Source organism: Grampus griseus (genome assembly GCF_964374135.1).
Source record: "Grampus griseus genome assembly, chromosome: 3".
Lineage (NCBI taxonomy): Eukaryota > Metazoa > Chordata > Mammalia > Artiodactyla > Delphinidae > Grampus > Grampus griseus.
This window is the reverse complement of record NC_139019.1, coordinates 27,624,379-27,640,950: the sequence shown is the minus strand read 5'-3', so window position 1 is coordinate 27,640,950 and position 16,572 is coordinate 27,624,379. Positions and strand designations below refer to the sequence as shown.

The window sequence follows — 16,572 nt, the reverse complement described above, 5'->3', positions numbered from 1 at the left end:
TATATAACAGATAAGAGAAAGAGTGAATGAGTGAGGCCAGCAGTCAGTGGGTGAAGATAAGTGGCCAAGTCATGACAAGCCTGTGGCCCCATAAAGGGGTTTGGATCTAATCCTGTGGGAGTCTCTGGTTGATTCCAAACTGAGAGATGAAATGGAGAGAAAGGCATTAGAGAGATGGCTCTGAGGCTCTGTGGGAAGTGACATGAGGTGGGGAACACTGAGGTAGGTCTCTTCCATCAGTGACTTTCTATGGCTCTCATCTTTCTTATTCAAAGTCATACCTGACAGCTAACAGCATTTTGGACTTCATTTTCTGTGGTGGGTTCCAGAGACTTGGTGATTAACCTACATACATAAAATACAGTTTCTCTATGTCAGTTACTGCCATGTAAAAAACCACTGGGGAATTTCATCACATTTTGAGAATAAATTAGTCGGATGCAATACTAATTTGTGAGCATCCTGGAGATGTCTCAAAGAATAGAGGGTCACATTTTGGACCAGTGGAAACTCAGGTACACAAAACCATGAGCTGGAAAGATTTGTCTAGCATATTAAGACATCATGGTGAGATGAGATTGGCCATGTGTTGATAATTTTTGAAGCTAACTGATGGATTCATCGGGATTTATTACACTACTCCTTCCACTTTTGTATATGTTTGAAATTTTCCATAATAAAAAAGTTTTTAAAAATTAAAAAAAAAAAAGACATCAGGGACCAAGCAATCAGAGTGGCTTCAGAGATGAGCCAGCTTGCTCTCTGTCCTATCCTGCCTCCATCCAGCCCTAAATCAAATTCTCATTTCCACCTTATGACCCTAGTCCTATCCTTTGAACTTCCATCCTCCCTCAAGGACTCACACACGAACTTAACCTTTAGCCCTTTCCACTTTAGACCAACTCATTCAATGGCCTCCCTGCTCTACTTTTGGGCTGGGGTTACGGAGAGGATTGCTCCCTTCCCTCCTACTCTTGTGAGCAGTTAACATTGTAGTGAGCACAGGTTTATAGTCAGTCCCCCCTCTTTCTACTCATGTAACCTTTGGTAGGTTACTCATCTGTGTCTCCATTTCTTCATTTGGTAAATATTTACTTCCTAGGGTTGCTATGAGAATCAAACGTGTTAATTCATGTAATAGTCAGCCTCGTATCTGGCTTGTAGAAACCACTCCATCAATGTTACTTGTCAGTATCATTCTTATTCTTATCATTGTCATCATCATCAGGTCCCACAACAACCCTGGAAACTTGTTACTGTAATACTCATTTCACAGATGAGGAAACTGTACCAAAGTCCTTGACAGAAAACAGAAAACCTAAAGGAGAAGATTAGAATCATAAGAAGTTGGAGGCTTCTTTTAAGAACAGGATGGAGACAAAACTGGGATGGGAGCGAGTTGGGATGACGCCAGCCAGATGGGCCCCAGGTCGCTGTGCCATTGAGGGGTAGAGCCTGCGGGTGTCAGGCTGGCTTGAAGGAGCTGCAGTAGAGCTGACAGACGGGAGGGAGATGACTTTTCACAGAGGATTTCGCTCTTGGTCTCAGAGTGATTTAGTGTTGGGTTCACTTCTGTGAGCCTCTGGGGTTAAAAGCCTGTTAACTCCGGCAGTTCAGACTGGTGACTTCCCTGTCCCCAGGGTGATTGGTGGGTCTGTTATAACCTATAGAACTGCTGCTTTTTCAAGATAAATGTCAAAAATAAGGTAAATGAATTCGTACATTCATCACTTTTTTTAAAAGTCAAGTATCTCGGGCTTCCCTGGTGGCACAGTGGTTAAGAATCCTCCTGCCAATGCAGGGGACACGGGTTCGAGCCCTGGTCTGGGAAGATCCCACGTGCCACGGAGCAACTAAGCTCTTGCGCCACAACTACTGAGCCTGTGCTCTACAGCCCGTGATCCACAACTACTGAGCCTGCACGCCTAGAGCCCGTGCTCCGCAACAAGAGAAGCCACTGCAATGAGAAGCCCGCGCACCGCGACAAAGTGTAGCCCCCACTCGCTGCAACTAGAGAAAGCCCAAGCTCAAACACGAAGACACAGTACAGCCAAAAATAAATTAATTAATTTTTTAAAAAATCAAGTATCTCTTCCTTTGATCATCAGATGAGTTATTCCACTTTACTGCTTTTCCCTTCTCTGCCTGTTCTCCTTCTTCCAGGAACCTAAGCCTGGCTAGCAGAGCACGATCAGATTGTGCGTTGAATCGCAAATTCTCAAGGAAATCAATACATGATTTTTTTTTCATTGTAAAGAGAAAGCTTTCAAAGAGAACAATTTATAATAAAAGCCATGTTCTTGCAAGATCATCTTCTCTCTCCCATTTGGGACTCTTTCTGCGAGCCACCCCTGATTTCCTCTAGGTCACCTCCCTGTCCAATCAGGTCACATACTCAAATAAATAGGAAAGGGGAAGTGGGAAGTGAATTGGGCTTGTTTTAGAAAATGAGGTGAGAAAAAATGATGAAAGAACAAAAAGGGAAATCTATTTTTGTTTTCAAAGGAAATACGAAAAAAATTTGTCTGGATGGGGGTTTGTTTTGACAAGCTCGAATAATGACGAGGATGCTTTACAGGAAATGTTTGGTACTGTACAAGTCTCCCCTTATTCATTGTGTGCCAGTGTGATCTCTCCAAAGCTCCTCTGTATCTTGTGTGTGCTGAGGGCTGCATGGTGTTGAGGTGTAGCTAATAACACTAACCAAGGCTCCTGGGATCAAGTACATTCAAGAAACTGAGAAAGTGTTGGACTTAACCTCTTATGAGACTTGGAGATAAAAAGGCTGAGGAGGCTGAAAAAAGTGGTGCTTAATTCAAACTTCCTGGAAGAGTCACGACATCTAGCAGACAAGCAGTAAGCACTGAACTTGTGTTAAATGCCACATACTGTAGATGAAAGTTCTGCACAAGGGCAAGGCACCCAGCTACAAATGACCAGCAACTCAGTTAATTACACTTGCTTTGTCTGTAAGAGGAACTGACAGAGGCAGGGAGAAAGCAAGCAAGATTTGGGGGTAGACTTTGGGCCAATATTTTTTTTTCTCATGTCAATGAAAATTCAATTAACTATCAAGTTAAGAAGATTAAAAAAAGGGAATTTTATTTGAGCTAAACTGAGGGTTATAAACCGGGAACAGATTCTCAGAAAGCTCTGAGAATAACATCACACAGTTTTAACATTTTAACCTAGTGCAGCAAGTGCTGTGAACCAAGATGCCCAAGATGTATTTGTAGGAAACTACTCCAGATTGGGGGCAGGGAATGCTCCTTGGAAATGCCCCAGTTGAATCTTAAAGAATTAATAGATGCTGAGTAAGTTAAAGGGAGTAAATGATGAGAGAAAGGAGGTGTTCTAGGCAGAGCAAGCAGCCAGAAGAAAGCAAGGAGAAAAATAACGTGTGCGTGGGCCTGGAGGGAATGGTAATACAGGCAGTTTGAATGTTGCTGGAACATAAACTACGAGGTTGAAAATGAAGGGAGGGCTTCCTGGAGGTTAGACTTTAAAGGGTCTTGAGTCTTACATGGTGATATGAGCAGACTTTGATTTTGGCTAGATTAACTTGGCAATGGCAAGGAGGATAGATTTATCTAATTTTTTATTTTATTTATTTATTTATTTTTTTGGCTGCATCGGGTCTTAGTTGCAGCACACAGGGTCTCCGTTGAGGCATACGGGTTTTTTCATTGTGGTGTAGGCTCTTCGTTGTGGTGTGTGGGCTTCTCCCTAGTTGTGGCATGTGGGTTTTCTCTCTCTAGTTGTGGCGCACAGGCTCCAGGGCGCGTGGGCTCTGTAGTTTGTGGCACGTGGGCTCTCTCGTTGAGGCACACGAGCTCAGTAGTTGTGGTGCGTGGGCTTAGTTGCCCCGCGACATGTGAGATCTTAGTTCCCTGACCAGGGATCGAACCCACATCCCCTGCATTGGAAGGCGGATTCTTTACCACTGGACCACCAGGGAAGTCCTGGGAGGATAGATTTAAAGAGAAGAAAGAAGGAAAACAGTTAAGAGATGCTGTAAGAATTAATCCAGGCATAAAATGATGAGGGTTTGAGCTAGGGCAGTTGGGAGTAAAGATGGAGAGGAGGTAAAGTTAGCAGCACATCGTGATAGATTGAGATGCCGAATAAGGAGAGAGGAGAGACCAGCAGGAGGACACTGATGGTGGTTCCTGTAACTAAGAGGATGCAGGAAGAATAGCAGGTTAACGTGGAGAGAAAGGATTTCAGGGATGCTGAGCTGTGGGTACCTCTGGTGCCATCTGGAAGGGGGTGTCCATCAAGAGATTTGGGTACATGAGTTTGAACTCCAGGAGAGGTTTGGAATGAGATTGAGATTTGAGAGTTAATAGTGTATAGGTGATTTCCCAAAATACAACTGTGATTGAGAGTGAACTAGCAATGAGCCAAAAGCAGGGCAGAAGAGCCCATAAAGGAGCCCAAGAAGTGGCCGGAGAGTAAAACGAGGAAGGAGAGCTGGAAGGAGAGGGTCTCTGCCTGTGTTTGTCTCCTTCCTGGTGGTGGGAGTGTGAGGTGGGGGAGATAAATAAGCAATAACCATTGATAGGTGAATTGCTAATTCTTTGCAGTTATTCAAACAGAAGGTTTAGAGAAGTCTTCAATAGTTTGGAAACCACCATTCCTGGATTAGTAGCTGCATACCTTGCATCACAACCTTGCTCTGCCAAAACCTGCTGAATTACTCCCCTCTCTGGCCTGGATTTCCTCATCATTTAAATGAGAGGATTGGGTTTATAGTTCCCAAGATCCTTCAGGGAAATGGGCTCGTAGTAACTATGGGAAAATTGGAGGCAGAATTTATGCTGCGGCATCTGGAAGATGACTGCTTTCCCCGTCACGGTGAAGATATGTCCTTGCTGACACTGAATTTGGCTCAGAATCCAGGGACAGTGGATGTTTGTAAACATTCACTTTTCCTCAAACAGACACATGTGGATTGGTATGTAAGTTCTTCCAAAATTGTGAGTCCAGCCAGTGTATAAAAGGACAGTATAGCACAGGGAGATCAGCTCTGTGGTTTGTGACCAGCTAGAGGGGTGGGATAGGGAGGGTGGGAGAGAGGGAGATGCAAGAGAGAGGGGATATGAGGATATACATATATGTATAGCTGATTCACTTTGTTATAAAGCAGAAACTAACACACCGTTGTAAAGCAATTATACTCCAATAAAGATGTTAAAAAAAAAAAAAAGGACAATATTGAAGGAAAAAATTGATTTTTTCCAGTCTGGCAATATCCCACCTTGAGCTGTGTGCCCCCTCCAGGGACTGTGAGCCACAGGAGGACATTTCGAGAGGGCCTCCATCTGCTTCTGCCTGTGTGGCCACCTTGGCTCTAACAAGCTTTTACATTCATGGCTATTTAAATAGAGAACTTAACTGAACCTCAGAGTGGGTGTGTGGGTATGTGGGTCTGTGATGTGTGGGCTCTTCCTACCCACTGTAACCCATCTGAAAGATTATAGGTTTCCTTTGATTCAAAACTCTGGGAACTCACACGTATTCAATTAGTAAGTAACCCACATAGGCTCATACTGAAAAGTGCTTTATAACGCTGTCCCCAACCTTTTTGGCACCAGGGAACTGTTTCGTGGAAGTCAATTTTTCCACAGATGGGGACGGGGGGGGATGGTTCAGATGGTAATGCCAGCGATCAGGGCGCAGGGGGTTTCAGGCAGTGACGTGAGCGATGGGGAGCGATGGGGAGCAGCAGATGAAGCTTCGCTCGCTCCCTTGCCCGCTGCACACCTCCTGCTGTGTGGCCTGGCTCCTAACAGGCCGCGAACTGGTACCGGCCCACGGCCCGGGGGTTGGGGAGCCCTGCTTTATAAGACCTTCTATTGCAACCCTCTAGCCTTGATTCAGATCAGTTATTATTTTTAAGATATTAAAAATTTTTTGAGGTAATTGTAGATTCACATGCAGTTGTAAGAAGTACAGAGAAATCCCATATACCCTTCGCCCAGTTTCCCCCAGCGGTAACATCTCATATAACTTTGGTACAACATTAGAACCAATAAATTGATATTCATACAAACCACCTACCTTATTCAGATTTCACCAGTTTTACAAGCACTAATTGATGTGTGAGTGTGTGTGTGTGTGTGTGTGTATTCACAGTTAGTTCTATGCAATTTTAACATGTATAGATTTCTGGAACATTTGCCACAGTACAGAACAGTTCCATTACAAAGATCCCTCATGCTACCCTTTTGTACCTCCCTTCTGTCTACTGACCTAACTCCTGGAAAGCACTAATCTGTTCTACGTCTCTATAATTTTGTCATTTCAAGAATGTTATATAAATGGAATCATATAGTATATAACCTCTTGAGATTGGATTGTTTTCATTCAGTGTAATTCTCTTGAGATCCGTCCAAGTTGTGTGTATGGAGAGTTTGTTCCTTTTTGGTCCTAAGTAGCATTCCATGGTATATAACAGTTTATTTAACCATTCACTCATTGAGGGACATTTGGGTTGTTTCCAGTTTTCCGCTATCATGCATGAAGCTGCTATAAACATTCCACTACAGGCTTTTGTGTGAGCATGAGTCTTCATTTCTCTGGGACAGATGTCCAGGAATGTACTTGCTGGGTCATATGGTAGTTGCATGTTTAGTTTTTAAAGAAACCTCAGACTGTTTTCCATAGCGGCTATACCACTTTACGTTCTCACCAGCAGTGCACGAGTGACCCAATTTTACCACATCCTTACCACTGTTTGGGTGCTGTCACTTTTTAAAATTTTAGTCATTCTGATAGGCAGGTAGTGATATCTCATTGTGGTTTTAATTTGCAGTTCTCTGACGGCTAATGAGGTTCAACATCTTTTTGTTGTGCTTATTCGCCGTCTGTATATCCCCTTCAGTGAAATGTCTCTTCATGTCTTTTGCCTGTTTTCTCATTGTTCTTTTACTGTTGAGTTTTGAGAGATCTTTAGATTTTCTAGAGGCAAGTCCTTTGACAGCTATATGGCTTACAAATACTTTCTCCCACTCTGTAGCTCATCTTTTCATTCTCTTCACAAGTTTCTCTCAGAGCACAAGTTTTTCATTTTGATGAGGTCCAATTTTTCAGTTTTTCCTTTTCTGGATCATCTGATTAGTATCCAGTCTCTGAACTCTTTCCCTAGGGACCCACGACTTTCCCCTATGATTTTTTTCGAAAGTTTTATATTGTACATTTCAGTCTGTGATACATCTTGAGATAATTTTTGTATAAGGTGTGAAGTTTAGATCAAGACTCATGTCATTCCTCAGAATTTTGTAATTTTCCAGATACAGATCCTGTACATGTTTTGTTAGATTTATACCACTTTCATTTTCTTTGGAACAATGCAAAATGGCATGATTTTTTAATTAATGAGTATTCTTTCAGAGACTTCCTCCCCCCAAAACAAACAAACAAACAAATGTAGGGTTTAAAACAAACCTCAAAGCAATCTAATCATAGCTAATGTTTTGTCTGATTACTTGCCTTCTTGTCTGAAGGGGAAGTAAGGCACCTTTCTAATGAGGCTGGTCACCGATTAGAAGTACAGCTTCATCAAGGAACCCCTGTTCTCATAGTCTTTGATTCAGTAACTGACCTGAGTGACCTTCAGCTAGTTCTTCACTTCTCTGAGGTTTAACTTCCTCTTATTATAAAATGAAAATAACAATGCTTTCTTTACAAGTAACGCTGAGAAGATGAAATTAATTAGAGAATTTATGTGAAAATATCTGGCACATAAGTAAATAAATGATCAAGAAATGTTTCTTTCCTTCCTTTTCTCCTTTCCCATCCTTCTACCCACCACCCTCACTCCTTTTCTTTCCTCCTCTTTTCTTCCTTTCCATTCGTAATTCATGCCACCTAGCCAGTGCTTTATGGTGGGTGTGGGATGTTTGTTCCAGTAGGGTTCCTGTTCTAACTACAGTTTTACTAGTTGAATAGGAGACTGACTCACCTGTGCCCAGCTAGTCCCCAGAACCTCTCTCCCTCCACCACCATATACCCTATAATGGATGATATAATGATGAGGATTGTTAAATAATGAAGTCTGTTGCTTTTATTTAAATTCTTTACACTAGGGAGTTCAGTGAGTTTTTATGAGCGATGAGCCACCTGCCTGTGTTTTCATGAAGGGAAGGTGATCTATGGTAGTCAGTTAGCATGGGTGGGGGGACCTGGGAGTACCTCTGACAAGCAAGTACCTCTGTTGGATTTGGGTGTGGACCTTAGCAAAATACAGAATATAGAGAAGCAAGCTCATGGTTTGATGTAGAGACAGCCCTGAAGACCTTGGGCCGAGCCCAGAGTAATAGACTTGGATTGGAGTGAGCCAAGGGAGGTAGTCATTCTCCACATAGAATCCACCCTGTTTAAGAGATGGCACTATATAGAGATCCCGAAGAAATGAGGCAAGGGAAAGGAATTTCTCCTTTAGAAATTCGAATTAAACTGGAGCCCTTCTAGGGCTGATTATCCCTTTTTTCTTCTCTCCCATTTGACAAGTGTTCATCCAGTTAATTTGGAACAAGCCCTCTCCTTCCATCTCCAATAGTAACTGCGGGCCAGCTAGATATGACTCAGGAGCCCTTGAAGTTGCAGGCTGGGGCATCTACCCCAGCGTCCTAATTGTTGTCAGACAATCAATGATCCTAACTGGTTAAAAGCCTGGAGAGATTGTGTCACCCTCTGCCCTTTACCCACAGATGTCAAACCAAGATGGAAACCATGGGCAAGGAAACATCCAGTACATCCTTGCAGGATACCTCATGAAAGGAAGATGCTTTTTGTTGAAAGTCTATTCATTTTGCATTAGAAATAAAAATGTCTCTTTGGAATTGTATTGGCTTAGGAAGAAGAGAACCAGTAGAAATAGAACTTCAAACAGATCTTGGTCTTTGCTAATATATTTTTAGTTTTTCTTCAAGGGCTACTTGTCCCAGTAATAATTTGTATCCTGCAGTGCTCCCCTTTGCGTTCTTTTAGTGGAAGTCATGGGAATGATCGTGTTTAGAGAAGGGGGTTGGCCTAGAGGAGTACATTGGCCTCCCTGAATCCTTGCCAGATGTCTGGGACACCCACCCAGAGCTCATCTCACCTAGCTGCTTCTGAAGACTAAAGTGATGGGCTCTGACCAGAAAAATCACCCATGCCAATCTCTTCCTCTTCTTTCTCCAGCAAGGATTGAAAATAGTTCACCATGCAGAGAAGACACTGTCCAGCTTCTGTAAGTGGCAGAAGAGCATCAATCCCAAGAGTGACCTCAACCCTGCCCATCATGATGTGGCCGTCCTTCTCACCAGGTACCCCAGAGCCAGGGGCTGCAAGGCAGGGAGGGCTGGCAGGTGAAAGGGTTGCCAGGTATTCAACCTCATGAGATTCTTCTGCTCTTTGCTGCTCTTGTCATTTAAAAGGCAGCGTCTATCAACTAGACACTTCCTGACTCCCATACCTGTAAGGGAGCAGTCAGCAAACTTGCTCAATGTGCACAGCTCTCTGTGTTAATAAACTGCATCTGCTCTTTCCTATCCCAGTGATGATTTCATCTTTAAAACTGGCTTTTCGGTGCAGCTCTATAAACAGGAAGCTTGTTAGCAGATCCTCATTAAAGGCTCCTTTAACTCTTAACCATGGAATTTCTCATCCTTTAATTTTCTTTTTAAAAATTTCCTCCAATTTAGAAAGCTGCAACTATCTCTACAGAAATCAGTCCTCCTTGTAACCCATCTCTGACTGATGTTGAAGACAGAATATGGGGAGAAGGTCCTCCCCTGAATAGGCAGAGTGGTTTGCTTGCACCTTTCTCCCTTTTACCCTCATGAAGATACTATTTGTTCTGACTACAGAGAGACCCTATGGTGCTAAAGAAGAACCGTCAGACCTTCTAGGACTCATAGCTGTGAAAAGCTAGTGAATTTACCTGATCAACCTAGGCTCTTGGAATGCTATGTTTGCTCATTGATTCATTAAATATTTTTTGAGTACCTACTATGTAACAGACATTATTTTAATCTAGACAAATGAAGCTCTTAATGGGGGGAAAGTAAGTTTTCACTGGGCACTCCTATGCACATTCAGAGACATCCTGAAATCCAGAGATGTGTCGTGGAAGAGGCCTTTCAGCCTGGCCCTCCAGCTGAAGAGACCCTCATGAGCGGAAAGGCCCTGGGTGTCTGTCTGTTGTTCCTGGGGAGGACAGGCTGCCCCTGAACACCTTGGCTTGTCATCTGTCCCTTTGACAGGGTTATCCCAGTGCATAGGTTATGTACAAGGGATGTACATAACCTATGTACACCCTATCCAAATTTCTGCCTTACCCTGACCCAAAATTCCAATCATTAGAATCACTCTTTTGAGTGATAGTATCAAAACTTCGGTTGAATGCAAATACGTTCCAAAATAAGTCCGTGGCATAAACCTATTACGTTAGGTTCATTAGGTCTTATGACACCTGGGTTGATCATAGCTCCCCTGGGAAATAGGTTGGTGTGGGTGTAGAATGTAAGCACAGAGGCTTTGGGGAGCCAACAGGCAGCCAGGGAACATGAGGACCCAGGCAAGTGGCCAGGGGAAGACTTCGGTCTAGGCAGGACCTGGCTGTAGGGAAGAACCCTGGATCATGGGACCAGCATTGGCCACCTGTGTCTCAGCACCGTCTCCTTTCTTTCCCTGAAAGCAGAAATAGTTTCTCCTCTCATTCGCACATGCATAAATCAGCATCGGCCACCTGTGTCTCAGCACCGTCTCCTTTCTTTCCCTGAAAGCAGAAATAGTTTCTCCTCTCATTCGCACATGCATAAATCAGTGAGTTAATGATAGTTGGCATTTAGGGAGTATTTGACACGGGCCAGGCCCTATGCTACATCTGTTAGAACAATCATCATTCCATTTAATCCCCACAACAACCCTGGTAGTTCATTACTGTCAATCATTCCTATTGTACAGATGGGGAAACTGAGGCTTAATTATGTCACTTGCCCAAAATCTCACTGCTTTTAACAGGTACAGTAGAGACTTAAATCCAGGTAGCTTGACCCCAATAGCCATACTATTACTCAGTAAGAATACGAAGGATCTGTTCTCCTTTTTTTCTTACTGTGATAATTTTTCTTCCTTAGAACAGGGGTCAGGTTTCAAGCTTTGATGAACCTTACCAACTCCTAGACAGTAGAGAGAATTTCAAGTTCTGAAGCAGGATTTCTCAATATCAACACCATTGACATTTTGGGTTGGCTAATTCTTTGCTGTGAGGGGCTGTGCATTGAAGTGTATTTAACAGTATCCCTGGGGGCTTCCCTGGTGGTCCAGTGGTTAAGAATCCACCTTCCATTGCAGGGGACGTGGGTTCGATCCCTGGTCTGGGAACTAAGATCCCACACGCCACGGGGCCACTAAGCCTGTGTGCCACAGCTACAGACCCCACACACTCGGGAGCCCACGCACCACAACTAGAGAGAACCCCACGGGCCACAAGAAAAGATCCTGCATGCCACAGCTAAGACCCAACGTACCCAAAAATAAATATCAGAAAAAAACAAAACAAAACACAGTATCCCTGGCCTCTATCCATGAGATGGCAGTAGCACCTTCCTCGAAGTTGTGACAGCTAAAATTGTCTCCAGACATTGCCAGATGTTCCCTAGGAGGGTGCGGGGAACAAAAATCAACCCCTGTTGAGAACCTCTGCTCTGAAGAAATAGGTAGGCTCAGGAAGGGAGGGAAGTATAAGACTGAACTTGCTTCTGGAGGACTACGCTGAGATCCACTTCAACAGAGCTCACTACAGAGGTACATTCAGTAGAAGGTGGTTTTGATGTGAACACGCCTTGTGAAATGGGGCTGGTGGCTGCATGCCAAGGCGTGTTTTCTCTTTTACTATCCTCAGTGCATGGTGGAGGTGGAGCTGATCTCCTCCTGGAGCTCTTTGCCTGCAAGACCACCCCTATCTTACAATCCTTTTGTTACCTGCTTTTATCTTCTTTAGTGCTGGATACTTAATAGGCACTCAGTGAACATTTATTTAAGGGACCCAACTTCCTGCACTTTCAGAAAGTTGGTAGATTACCAAAAAGCATCATTCATCTTTTCCCAGCAGCTCCATGCAGACCTAGACTTTTTTTTTTTTTAATGAAATAATAAAAAGTAAATCTAGCAGTAGGGGTGGAAAAGCGTTTGGTCGGTCCTCCCACAGACTCAGAAATTATTTGAAGTGCTTGGGCTATATGATCCAATCTAGCTCTCCAACACGGAACTACCACTGCTAGTAGGGGTGCAGATTCACGTCTGCTGCGCATGCTGGGAGATGACAGTTGCTTTCTCCTGTTCCATTGTCCCAGCCATTGCCTCTTGGAGAACTGAGAACTTATGGGGGTTCTCAGAGCCTGAACCTTTTCTGTGGCCCAATGGACACAAAAAGCAGACCATTTATTGCCAGAAATCACACCCACACAAACCCCATGATCTGAAAGTCTGCAACCAGCTAAAGCTCAGAACTCTGTTGGCGTTTGTGCTAGTCTTTCTTGGCGAAGACTTCTTGAACTAAAGAAGACCATATGACTAATTAACGACTCTTCAAAACTCTTGTCACTGATTGAAATGAGCCATTCTAGGATATGGGAGCACATTTTTATATTTAAAAGCTGTAACTAGTATTTTGTAAGATCCTAGGAGTGTTTGTGTGTCCATCCCCTCCCATATGCAGTATTGTTAGGGTGGTGGAACTGGAGAGACCATTAATTTGATCTCTGGATGGGTTGATTGCACCAATTCCCTTTTTCATGAATGACTAAAAAATCTCAGATGAGTTTTGATGACAGACCTCAGAACGACCAAAAAGGTGTTTCATGTCTGAAAAAACCTCAGCCACTGATGGTTCTCCCTTCCCTAATTAAAAGTTCAAATTAATTCCAGTTTTCAATCAAATCCTTCCCTTATGGGTCAAATAATATACTTTGGCCTCCTGAGATTAAGAGCAAAAACAACTCAAAGTAAAACATTTGCCATATTTTCCTACCTCTTTCAGGTGTCAGTGAGATTCAGTCATCAAGTGGTGAAATCAGAATAATTCTAGTGAATTCAAAATTGCTCCCTCATTCGTATGGACTATTAAAACAATTTTAATCATGCTTTACAGACCATATTGAATGTGAATTAATACGCAGATTTTTTCCAGGAGGGTTTTTTTTTTCTCTAGATGTTTCTTTGCGTACCTCCTCATCTCTGTTCTTTACTTTCAGAAAAGACATCTGTGCTGGTGTCAATCGCCCCTGTGAGACTCTGGGTCTGTCCCACCTGTCGGGAATGTGCCAGCCTCACCGGAGTTGTAACATCAATGAAGATTCTGGACTCCCCTTGGCTTTCACAATTGCCCATGAGCTTGGACACAGGTAAAGGGCCAAGGAAACTGAGATCTCTTCCTCATGTTCATGCATCAGTATCAGTAGAGGGAATGGAGGGAAACTTAAACAGGGTGTCAGGAGAATCTGATTGCATTGTGGCTTGAGAATCACCCTCTTAAATCTCTGCTTCCTCACCTGTAAAGGGGGGAATGGGGAATCACACATGACAAAGATTCCACTGTCTTCTCTGCTCTGACCCCTTGTACCATCGACATCACAGAATCGAAGAGGCCACTGCAATTCTCTGAGTTAGAATGAAGCGAGCAGAAACAAGGAGACAAGCTTTAACTTAATTGATTAATTCAGGAATAACAATCCCTATTTAGTTCTTATGAAACTGTAATATTGTTAATATCACTAAAAAGTCATAAACCTTAACATTTTATGCCAGACGCTTTGCATTGTGTCACTGAATCCTCTCAACAACATTATGAAGTAGATACTATTGTTAGTCCCATTTTACTTATATGTATTAAAGGAGAACACTGAATAAAGAAAAACTGGAAAACTGCTATAAACTTGGAAAGCCCAGCAGACCAACACCAGTTAACAGAAGGTCCAAGTTGTCACACAAATGTGTGAATTTGATTAGGTGAATTGACTGAAGGCAGGTTTCAGAAAGGTTGAATAAAGGAATAATGAGGATTCTGGATTCTCTAGGTATCAGAAGTTCCCATGGAGGAAAGATCTTAGCTTATTCATAATTTATTGGTGTATGTATTAACCACAAATAAGAGAACAGCACACTGATTGGAAACTCAGAGTGGGGAGTCATTATAAATGGCTCAACTATACCCCTGCCTGTTTAGGAATAGCCCTGTTCACTGGATTATTCAAGGCCCAGCCTCTTTGGCCTGAGCTTCCCCACCATTTTTCTCATATAATATTGGAACTTTTCAAAATACTTTTACCTGAAGTACAAAACCAGAGTGTCGGCTTAGTGCTTATTCTGGCTTTTCCATCAACCAGTATTATGACCTTAGAGAATTCCCTTCACCTCTTTGTGCTTATTTCCTTATCTCTGAAATGAGTAGGTTGAATTAGGTACTGTGATTTCTTTGATCCTTACCAAAAAGCCCTGGGAGATAAATGTGATATATTCTAGTATCCTTAATTATCAAAAATACAAAGAGGTTAAGGGACTTGCTTATGATTAAATAATGATTGAGGACAGAATGCTAGGTCTTGAAAAGACCAGGCCATAGTTGTTGGCGTGTTGATAATAAGTTGGCAAAATGAAAATTATTAGTATGTGCAAATGCATAGGCATCCTCAATCCTGGTATGTGGAAGGACTGTCCCTTGTAACTTCCAATAAAGTCATTGGTATCAGCAGCATCTGCTGACCAAGCAATGTCAAGTGAATATAATTAGGTCAAACTGAGAAATGATTGCTCAAGACATTCCCAGCAATGGGATGCCCAAGCTAAAGAAAAGTGGAGAAGACATTCTCAAATGCTCACCACTTGTGTCAAGAATGGATCCTTTATATACTCAATTCAATTTGGCAGTTTTTAAAAAGTAAACTAGTGGTAATACTGCCATGTGATCCAGCAATTGTACTCCTGGGCATTTATCCTGGAGAAATGAAGATTTATGTTCATACCAAAAAGCCTATACATGAATTTTTTTTTTGCACATCTTTATTGGAGTATAATTGCTTTACAATGTTGTGTTAGTTTCTGCATGAATGTTTATAGAGGCTTAGTCTTAATAGCCCAAAACTGGAAGAAACCCAGGGGTTGTTTCAACTCAATATGGTGAATGGTTAAATAAAATGTGCTGGATCCATACCATGGAATACTACTCAGCAAGAAAAAGGAACCAACTATTGATACATGCAATGACCTTGATGAATCTTTGAACGATTACGCTCAGTGAAAAAAGCCAATCCCAAAAGGTTACATACTGTAAGATTCCATTTACGCAGCATTATTGAAATAACAAAATTATCTAAATAGAGAACATATTAATGGCTACCAGGGTTTGAGGAGGGAATGGGGGAGGGAAAGAAGTGAGTGTGGCTATAAAGTGCAATGTGAGGAATCCTTGTGATGGTGAAAATGTTCTGTCTTGACTGTATCAACATCAGTATCCTAGATGTGATATTGTATTACAGTTTTGCAAGATGTTACCATGAGGGGAAAGTGGGTAAAGGGTACATGGGACCTCTTTGTATTATTTCTTACAACTTGCATCTGAATCTATAATGATATAATATTATAAAATTAATATATAAATATAATAAATTAAAAGTTTAATTTTTGAAAGAGGACCTTGGGCCATGTACAGATGACCTAAATAGAACACTGTCTTCTAAATGGCAAAAAAAAAAAAAGTTTTGGGTCACTGATAAGAAAGACAAAGTTGAAAGAAGACATATAACCTTGAGTTTGAGTGATAGAAAAAAATGCTTTGGTAAGACACAAAACTGAAGAAGACATTAGGAGTGTCTTGGAGTGTCCTGAGAAACTTGTTCATAGCTAAAGATACGTCTGAGATATTTAGTTCCTTCTTTAGGTGTAAAGTTCTAACTAGCTGTGAACCAAACTGAGAAACCCTGGGCAGATCAGTGAAATGGCCTGAAGCTGCCCAGAAAAAGAAAAACACAATAAGCTACGATCCTAAGAAGATACTCATTATAGTTCAATGACAAAGATACCCCATTGTTCTTGAAAACGTAGTTGTTTCATCACTGATTGCGTAGGATGCAAAAGAGAAAGTGAAGTTAACTAACTTGTGCTATGGCCTAAATAAATAGTTTGATTTTTATTCTGAGAAAATTTAAAATTCCGTTTATGAGAAGCCTGGATTACATCCATCATCCGTACCTAAGCTCTCATCCCTTATTGGGTGAGTTACCAAAAATGAAGATGGAATTCCAGCAGGAAATTTAAAATGTCTCTCTGAGACGTAGCATCCTTTTCCTTTAAGTAATGAAAATATCACGATAGAGATGAACACTTAAAATGCAATATCCACCCAATATATCCCACTCTTCTGGATTGTGATATTCCATTTATTTCATTTATAGAGCTTTGCTTGTTGCATATACCAAATTGATATTTTCTGAATGCGTTAGAAAAGCTCACATTCATACTTTGATGATTCTTGTTCTCTGCTGGTTCTGCTCCACCATAAAATAAACAGTAAAAGGCAGAGAATGT

General features: G+C 42.0%; 1 protein-coding gene across 3 annotated transcripts in view; it reads left to right on the top strand.

Moving 5' to 3' along the window:
• ADAMTS12 (ADAM metallopeptidase with thrombospondin type 1 motif 12) overlaps window positions 1-16,572 on the top strand; it is a 382,005-nt gene that overhangs the window by 223,921 nt on the left and 141,512 nt on the right. For all 3 annotated transcript variants that reach the window (XM_082652277.1, XM_082652278.1, XM_082652276.1), the window contains exons 6-7: window positions 9,187-9,311; window positions 13,245-13,394. In XM_082652277.1, the coding sequence (XP_082508403.1) occupies window positions 9,187-9,311; window positions 13,245-13,394 (275 nt within the window). The remainder of the gene's footprint in view (window positions 1-9,186; window positions 9,312-13,244; window positions 13,395-16,572) is intronic.